The 9,844-nt window shown below is 35.8% G+C and overlaps 1 protein-coding gene across 1 annotated transcript in view; it reads left to right on the top strand.

The window, feature by feature from the left end:
- The first annotated feature begins 2,821 nt into the window (after positions 1 to 2,821).
- The window catches only part of LOC138160368 (metabotropic glutamate receptor 8-like), a 759,152-nt gene continuing 752,129 nt past the window's right edge, over positions 2,822 to 9,844 (top strand). The window contains exon 1 of the mRNA XM_069086985.1: positions 2,822 to 3,625. Within this exon, the coding sequence (XP_068943086.1) occupies positions 3,116 to 3,625 (510 nt within the window). The 5' untranslated portion in view covers positions 2,822 to 3,115. The remainder of the gene's footprint in view (positions 3,626 to 9,844) is intronic.

Below are 9,844 nucleotides of genomic sequence, written 5' to 3'. Positions count from 1 at the left end.
GTTGTTATTGCATAGTTCTGATTGATAGGATTTTTTTTTATTGATTTGAAGTCTGCCTCTTTCTATCTTCCAACTGTTAGTCCAATTAGCTCAGCTTCTAACTAGTTTTTCATTCTTGCTATAAAGAAGAATAAATCAAATCCCTCTTCCAAGCAAGAGCCCTCAAATAGCATATCTTTTCTCTTAAATGTTTTCTTTTTCTGATTCCCAGGATTTCCTAACATTCCTCTCACCAGTACTTTTGCTTATTTATATAATTTCCTTTGCCTGGAATATTCTTTCCTTTTCTCCACAGTTGTTCTTGATTTCTGGTGTGGTGTTCTTCCCATTAAGTGACACTGTCTCCCAAAATAGCAGATATCAAATTATCTTATCATAAGATATTTAAATATTGTGTTGAGTAGTTAGGTAGAATTCAAACTCTTGAGCCAATAGTGTAGGTTGGAATTTCCTCGAGGAGATCTGAGGTCATTTTCAAACTATGCATGAGAATAACATATACCCTAGCAATGTAATATAAGCATTAGGACAGAATGCAAGACTAACAGCCACAAATGTTCTTTCTCCTCAGTATTGGTCCTGGCTGCCATTTTGGAAATAGGATTAACAAAATTCATGGTTTAGGTATATTGTAGAGATTGTAAAGGTAAAGAAATAAGCAGAATCATAGGATTTTGAAGCTAGAAGGGCACCCAGAGATAATATTAATCTTTTCATTTTATAGATAAAGAAACTGGGGTCCAAGGTGCTTAAATGGCATCAGGGTTACTTAGTTAGTTGTAGAACTAGGACTAGAACCATTAGTTTCTGCTTTGTTGTCTCTTATTCTTTCTATTATTCTAGAATTCTCTTGGGATTATTTTTGTAAAACAGACTAAGCAAATTCCCACCCAAGCTGATTGGCATAATTTTGAAAGGAAGGGAGCTAGGAAGTGAACTGCTTCCTTTTGTTAAGCCTAAAAGTGAGTACAAGTGAAGGTTACTTCAAAGGTCATTAGGAAAATAGTCAATTGTCCTCTGGTCACATCCCGACTGCAGGAAAGGAAGTATTCATAGAACAGAAAATAAATGGGGGCTCAAAAAGTACAATCAGATGTTGATGGGTGAGGAGAAAAAGAAGAAAGCCCCTAATTCCAGGTCTGGGAATTGTATAGATGAGTTACCAATGGGCATTAGGTTAACCAGAATGCCAAAATAAGTTCATAGAATATTTGACATTGATGGGACCTTAGACATGATTGAGTTGTTTACACATGCATCTACTCTTCAAAATCAAGTGGCCATCTGGCTTCATATTGAGTATCCCTGAGAACAATCCATTCCATTTTCAGTTAGCTCTAATTTTGTTAGACACTTCTATCTGATTAGTCTTCTGAATTCCATCTTCCTATACATGAGTTCTAGTTCTCCCATCTGGAGCCACACCAAGTAGGTTTATTCCTTCCTTTTTATGACAATTCTTTTAATAGCTAAAGGCAGGAAACATACTCCTGCTAAACCTTCTTTTTTCTAGGCTCAACGTTTTCAGTTCATTCAAATAGTCTTCATATTACAAAGTCCCATCACTCTGATCATTGGGCTTTAGACATACTTCAGTTCAATTTTGGAGTTTTTTCCTAATTTCATTGACTTCAAATCTCATTGACTCTTCAAATTCTTTTGCATTCCTTGTAGCATGTAAGTGCCTTGAGGGCAAGGATTATTTTTTTCTTTGTAAGCCCAGCATCTACTTTAGCACCATGCACATAGTAGGTACTTAATAAATGTTTGCTTAATAGAATATAATGTAATGCTAAGTACATTATTCATATTTTGTTACTAAAACTAGGGTGAAAGAATTAGAAAGGAATTTGTTGACTGCTTTAAAAGTCACATAATTAAAAAAGAAATTTTCCAGTGTTTTAAAGATAGAAGTCCCCCAAATATAGTCTCCTATTAGGAATTATGGGATTATATTTTGAGGTCTAGATTATTTCCAGTATTTATTGAATAACCATCATCCCTAGTGAGATGGGCAAAATCAAGAGCCTATTCAATTGATTTCCAGTTCTGATTTGTTTTAGTGATTCTATGATCAAGGCATGTTTACTTCAAAATAACAATCATGCTTATTGCCTTCAACCTAAGAAAATTAATAGGATATTTAGACAAAGGTAATAGAAATATATTGATACATGCGCCTTCCTGTGTGTTTAATTTTCATCTGTTTTTTTTGTCAGACAATGATGAGCTCCATTTATATGAAATAGCTACTACTTTACATTGAATTTCTTTCACAAGTCATAAATCTCATACTTTTTTAGGATCCTTAGGTAGATCTTTTTTGTGATTGAATAATCATTTTTTTCACTGGGAAATCCGAGGCACCAAATACATTTCACTAACAAATGACTAGCTCATTGAATACATCATCACATAAAGAAACTTTTATCATGATTTTGTAGACAAAGTCCAAATAAAAAGCTCTGACAGCTGTTAAAAAAATTTGAAAAAAAGTATCACAAATTATGTGAAGTTATCCTAGCTCAAACAGAATTTATTGGAATAAAATGGCAAATAAGAAAAGTTTTTGCTTTAGGTACACCAACCTAGTTTTTGATTCTTTTGTAATTTCTTTGCTCTGATGGTATCATCAATCTCACCCTTTATAGCTCAGTGCTTGAATCCACAGGAGGATAAAAAGAATCAGTTTCTTACTGAATGTGAAAATAAAATAACAAAAAATTAGACCAAGTTAACCATGTTTTTAAAAGGTGAAAACTCTAGGTTCATTAAGCTGAATTCATTTATACTGTTTTTCTTCCTTTTAGGAATAGTTCTGCTGCAGGGCTGACTTCATGTATTGTTGACCTCATCCTAACATCAGAACCTCAGATATTCTAATTATCTTATCAGTCCATGGGAACTGAATTGATTGGTAGAGAAACTTGAATCATATGGGCCCAATGGAAATTCATTGTGAAGCTCACATCCAGAAACCTTGCTGAAACACACAGAGCCCTTACTTCATGGGCCCTAATGGTAGCCTTCAGAAGGTACAGCTTCATATGGTCCCCTTCCTTCTGCAGCAAGAATAAACTTTGGGTCTTGGATTACAATACCACCCGTGGAGAAAATGGTATGCGAAGGAAAGCGGTCACCCTCTTGCCCTTGTTTCTTCCTCCTGACAGCCAAGTTCTACTGGATTCTCACCATGATGCAAAGAACTCACAGCCAGGAATATGCCCATTCTATTCGAGTGGATGGGGATGTCATTTTGGGAGGACTATTCCCTGTCCATGCAAAAGGAGATAGAGGGGTGCCTTGTGGAGAGTTAAAGAAGGAAAAAGGGATCCACAGACTTGAGGCCATGCTATATGCAATAGACCAGATCAATAAAGATCCTGATCTCCTTGCCAATATCACTCTCGGGGTCCGGATCCTGGACACTTGTTCCCGAGACACCTATGCTTTAGAGCAATCTTTAACATTTGTGCAAGCGTTAATAGAGAAAGATGCTTCTGATGTGAAATGCGCTAATGGAGATCCACCCATTTTCACTAAGCCCGACAAGATATCAGGGGTCATAGGTGCTGCAGCAAGTTCTGTATCTATCATGGTTGCTAATATTTTAAGACTTTTTAAGGTAGGTAAAAATCTTTAATTTGCTAATCATTTGGGATGCAAAAAGTTTTGACTTTAATAACAGGTTCAAGAAGAAACTGAAGGGAATGCATTACATCTTAGCAAAGCAACTGTTGTGTTTTCATTGTTAAGGACTACTTTCAGAATAGCATTCATGGCAAGCAAGGCAAGAGATACTGAATTCCTTTCCTCACCATGCCAACTGAACTTGTATTTCCAAGAGTTTTCTTATTATTTCCCTATCTCTCTAGCTTCAAAAGAGTGATGGAGTTGAATTCTTGCTCCATTACAACCCCTGATATTCAGGTCCTTGTATCTGTTGTTATGTCCAATTATGGATTGATACTTAGCATTCAGAGCACAGCTTTCTTCGATAAGTTGCTCCTATGGCAACATGGGGAAGAGAGGAGATAGTATTGTTAAATATTAGGACATGTGAGTATGTTAATTGCATTGGAAATTTTATTGCCAGGTTTGTTTTTTTCAAAAAAATCAATGATGCTCTGTTCAATTGTCCATAAGTAAGTAAATGCACTGATTATTGCTCATATTTTTTCCTATTATAAAGAAAGTAGTAATTTTGGTATTCTATGATATTTAAAATGGGTAGCCTTGGGATCTCTTCCACACCAAGGCTCATTTTAAATAAGATACTGGTTGCATCTATAGGAAGGGACATTTTATAGGAGTATAGTAAATGTCTAACACATTTATTTCATGAAACGTCGATAGTATAACCTATTTTTGAAATATCAGGTAGTTCAGTTAGTAAAATTAGTTTTGTATGGGACATTCTGTTATGGTGGAGTTTCAAATCAGAAGAAATAATATTTAATACTAAAGTATTTATATTTTATTATATTTATATTATAGATATGAGGTCTATAAAATTGTCAATTGTTTCAGCCTGAGTATTGTAAAACTTTGCTAACTTAAACTGAACTTTTTCAGTTATAAAAAAAAAATCACACACATGGTGGCTAAAAAGTTCAAAGTAAGTGTTGGAAGGCAGGAATTTTAGATTCTTTATAATTATTGAGTAACAGGTAAAATGAAAAGATAGATGTGAAACACTTTGAAAATTATAAAGCCCTATACAATTACCCAGTATTTTCATATTTTGAATTTTTCATTACTTTGCTCATCTTACTTATTAAAGCCCATTATATCCTCATTTATAATACATACATCCCTTGAAAAATAATAAAAGTACATTTTCTTAAAAACACTTTATGCTTTGACTTTTCACAAATATAGATACAATTTCTTCCTCATCTTATTCTGAATTAATGAGGTTTAACTGTATTTTCTTTTTATGTTTGAATTTTTTTTCCTACACTAGAATTTTTCCAGGAATTAAAATCATTGTCACATGCTTATAGTTTGAAGACTTTATTCTCTTTCTCTTTTTAAAGTTCTGTAACAATGCTTCCTGTTACTTCAAAGACCACCAGCACTAATCAGAAACCACATTCACCAGTTCTTTCAGTACCACTGAGGCACTTATCAATCAATATTACCTACCATTTATTAAGCTCCCGTTAAGTGTCAGGCACTGTGTTAGGAATTTCATTGTTGTTGAGTCATTTCAGTCATGGTTGACTATGACCCCTTTTGGGATTTTCTTGTTAAAGATATTAGAGTGCTTTGTCATTTCCTTCTTCAGATCATTTTACAGATGAGGAAACTGAGGCAAGAAGGTTAAATGACTTTCCCAGGGTCACACAGCTAGTAAGTGTCTAAGGTCAAATTAGAACTCAGGTCTTCCTGATTCCAGGGCCAGCACTCTATTAGCTATGCTACCTCGCTGCTACCTATCTAGGCGCAGGGGATAGACAACTCGAATAAACTGTCTATATTCATTGATGCCTCCATTTTCTTTCTTGTCAGTCTCTTCATAACTCTGCAATCTGGTTTCTGACTTCATCATTTGTTTGAAACTACTCTTTCCAAGGTAACTAATGATTACTTAATTGTTAAATCTAATGGCCTCATTTCAATCCTTAATCTTCTTGATCTCTCTCTATAGCCTCTGAGAATGTCACTTTTTCCTAAATACTATCCTCTCTCTAGATTATCATACTCTGGTTTATTCCTGGTTCTCCTCCTGATTGTCCAACTTCACCTTCTCATTTCTTTTTTTTGCTGGTTTTTAATCTAGTTTGCACTCAATAATCATGGGTATCCCCCAAGGCTTTCTTCTGGACTATTGTCCCTTCTCCCTCTCTACTATTTTTCTTGGTGATCTCATCAGCTCTTATAGATTCAACTATCATCTCTATGCAGATTTTTGGATCTATGTATCTAGTTCTGACCTCTCTCCCTACCTCCAGTATCATATCTCCAACTGCCTATTGAGCAACTGCAATTGCATGTCCCATAGATATCTTAAACTCAATATGTCCAAAACTGAACTCATTATCTTTCCCCCCAACCCATCCCTCATCCTAACTTTCTTACTTCTGTCAAAGGCACCATCATCTTCCCAGTCTAGGTAGGCTAGTACATTAGGGGTCATTCTTGACTTCTTATTCTGTTATACCCCCTGTATCTAATCTGTGCTAAATTCTGTGATGTCTGCCTTCCTAATATCTCTCATATACTCTCCCTTCTCTTCTTTGACACTGCCACCACCCTGGTGCAGACCCTTATTACCTCTCATCTAGACTATTGCAAAAGGCTGATGGTTTGCTTCTCTGCCTCAAGACTCTTCCAAATTTTACTTTATCCTCACTCAACTACTGAATTGATTGTACTAAACTCCAGATCTGATAATGTCATTCCCATTGTCAGTAAACTCCAGGGACTCCTTATCTCTTTCAGAGTCATATATAGCATCTTCTGTTTGACTTTTTAAGTCCTTCATAATCTTGTCTCTGCATACCTTTCCAGTCTTCTTATTCTTTAGTTTCCTTCATGTTCTCTATGATCTATTGACACTGACCTCCTTATTGTTCCTCCAGAAACAAGATACTCCCTTTTTGGGCTTCCTCCATTTTTACACTGGCTCTTCCCCATGTCTGGAATGCTTTCTCTTCTTATCTTTACCTCACTTCCCTGGTTTTCTTCATCTCAGCTAGAATTCCTCCTTATGCAGGAAGCCTTTCCTGTTTTCCTTCTCAATATACCTTTCCTTAGAGAATTTACCCTGTATAAATTGTATGCACGTAATTGTTTGCAAATTTGATGCCTCATTAGTGACTTCCTTGAAGGCAGTTATAGTTTTCACCTTCTTTTATATCCTTAGTGCTTAACATAGTGCCTGGAACATAGTTTTTACTCAAGGAACACCTAACTACCTTTTCTCTGTATTTGTGGAGGAGAAATGAGGTTAAGGGCATCAAGTATCTATAGCCACTTGTGAATGCACCATGGAACTGATCTAGTTTGATCTCATTTTATAGATGAGCAAAAGGAGACCTGCAGAAGGGAAATGACATGCCTAGCCCATACAAATGGTGCAATATTGCTCCATTCCATGGCCACAGGCTCTACCTTTATCCCAAATCAGTTGTTTCACAAATGTCATAAGAGGGACAAGAGGTAGCCCAATCTGACTAGTGGTGGGGGTGACTCAACATGTGTGTCTTCTGGACAGTGACTCATTGGAATTATTTTCATATATAAGGGATGGTATGTTGTCAATAGGCCTGGTTGACCAAGAACATTATAATAATCTATTTCTGGCATAGAAACCTCCCAAGTGACTAGCAGTTACTTCCAAATTCATGCCCAAAACACAATATATCCTTTGTTCTATAACTGACACCTAAAATTCATACAAGTACCTTTAGTACTAACATGACAAACTACTTTGAGAACTTCCCAAGTAGAGAAGATCTAGGATTCCATAGCTCCTTATACTGTCAATCCACTTTAGAATCCAAGTCAAGCTTGATTAATTTCTTTAAAGCAACACACAGATCCCTTAGATATCAACCACAAAATCAATCGATTCTTTAGATATCCACCAGAAAATTAACCATCATTTGTCACTCCATTTTGGCTAGGGAGCAGCAGTTAGCTCTCCTTAACGTGCATGCAATATGCCCTGGAGGGATCACTTTCTTGAATCTGAGCCCAGGATTGTTGAAATCTCTCTTTAAGGTGACACATTTGGGCTTTAAGAGTAAAATTAGGACCCTTGTCTTAACATTCCCTAGGATTTAGTATGTGATGAAGTTTTAATCCCAAGGCATCAAAAAGCATTACACCACAGTGACATCTCATTAATTCAAATGTCACTCATTTGGAATTTGTGATCATTAGAACAGGCTGGGAGTTGACCTATGCACTCACTTTGGCTAGATAAATCAATGTTATAAAAATCAAACTTTTTGAGTCTTTTTAAGAGACTAAAGTTTTTTCAAGTACTTAAAAAGTTTATATACATTTATATACAAACACTTCATATGCTAATTACAAATCATCCATTTCTGTGTGTGAAAGTAGTAATACATTGTGGTTATTGTAGCCTTGGAAGCAATGGAATCTTTGAAAAAAATGTGCAGATCTTTAACAAATTCAAACTGGCTTTCCCCCTCATTCTGATCAAGTACTCATGTAAAAGAATATACATTATGTTTCTGACATACTATTTATTAGAGATGATATCTTCTGTTTTTTTAATTGATTCTAGTAATATATTTCAAAATAGGGTAGCAACACATATCAATCAGTCATTAAGCATTTATTAAGTGTCTATTGGATGCCAAGCACTGTGCTAAGAACTAGATTTTCAAAAACAAAAAAATAAAGAAGCAATCCCTGCTCTCAAGAAACTCATACTCCATATGTGTGCATTGACCAAGTATATATTTTTTAAATTACTGAAGTTAGGCTTCAGTTCATTATAAATATTAGAAAAGTTTAATGGGATTTAAAAGCTATTATCAAGGATATTTGGGTACAGTTTATAACAATATACATAAAAAAGAGATGTCTCTTTCTTTTGTCATCAAGTGTGGTTCTATCAATTAAATGGGCAAATAGGTTCTTTCCTAAGGGTGGGGGCAAAAGGGGCCTCTTGTGACCCTTTATTGATTAAGACTGCAGTGGAATGCTATTTGCAATCTCATTGCATAATGGAAATCAGGAGGTAGCTGTCATGGTTTCAGAAGACAAATTGCTGTTAGCTGAGACAAATCATAGCCTCCTTTCTCTTCTTACTGTTCTCAATTCACAGCTAATGTGTATCTTATAAACCTTGCTACTTAAATCAGTCTACTCAACCATTTCAGATAGTAAAAATGAGTAAAAGTGGTAATTTGGGCAACCCTGCATTAGAAAGCATGTTCAAGTGACCATTACTCCTATTATTACTCCTGAGCTATGCATTATTTAATAAGAGAACACAACTTCTAAAAGGGCACACAATTAAAAATAGATCTATACAGCAGCTGCTGTGATTATGGCCAATAAGGACAGGAATCCAACCAGGCAAGAGTCAAAAGAAAAAAGGCCACGATCCAGACAGAACATTTGAAAATCTCCTTTGTGTTTTGTGTACCTTGACTTTCTGGGTAAGCCTGTACTATATCTAGAGCTAAGTATCAGTGTCAGCCTTAAGTCTTCCTAAGAGGCTGGAAATCAACCTTTGGTGGTAAAAGAGCCTAGCTACCTGAGAAGAAACCTATGAAATAACCAAAGTCTAGAATCATTGCAACCTCCAATTTTAAATTGGGAAAACTAAATATAGGGGCAGCTAGGTGGTGCAGTGGATAGAACACAGGCCCTGGAGTCAGGAGGACCTGAGTTCAAATCTGGCTTCAGACTATTGCTAGCTGTGTGACCCTGGGCAAGTCACTTAACCCTGACTGCCTCCAAAAAAGAAAAAAAAGGGAAAAACCGAAATATTAAAAAAAATAAACATATATATATACACACATGGGACAAACACATTTATGTATGTGAAAATAGTTAGCATTTATATAGCACTTTAAGGTTTGGAAGGTACTTTACTTCTCTCATAGGACCTTCATTATTATTATCCCCATCTTACAGACAGGAAACTAAGGTAGTGTCTAAGAAGATTTGAACTCAGATTCTCATGACTCCACCTCCAACACTTTATCTGCTACACCTGTTCTGAATTCAAATACCCTTCAGATATTTCTCTGGCAACTCCTTAAGACTTCTTTCCTAAATCATGGAAGAGTTGCTACCTGCATTGAAGGAGGGAGGTGCCATGGTGATGAAATGACAGATACTTTGTTTGGCT

The sequence above is a fragment of the Petaurus breviceps genome, unplaced genomic scaffold (assembly GCF_028583685.1).
Source record: "Petaurus breviceps papuanus isolate PSGF00001 unplaced genomic scaffold, PetGlider_PUasm1.0 181, whole genome shotgun sequence".
Classification (NCBI taxonomy): domain Eukaryota; kingdom Metazoa; phylum Chordata; class Mammalia; order Diprotodontia; family Petauridae; genus Petaurus; species Petaurus breviceps.
This window is presented reverse-complemented; position numbering and strand designations above follow the sequence as displayed.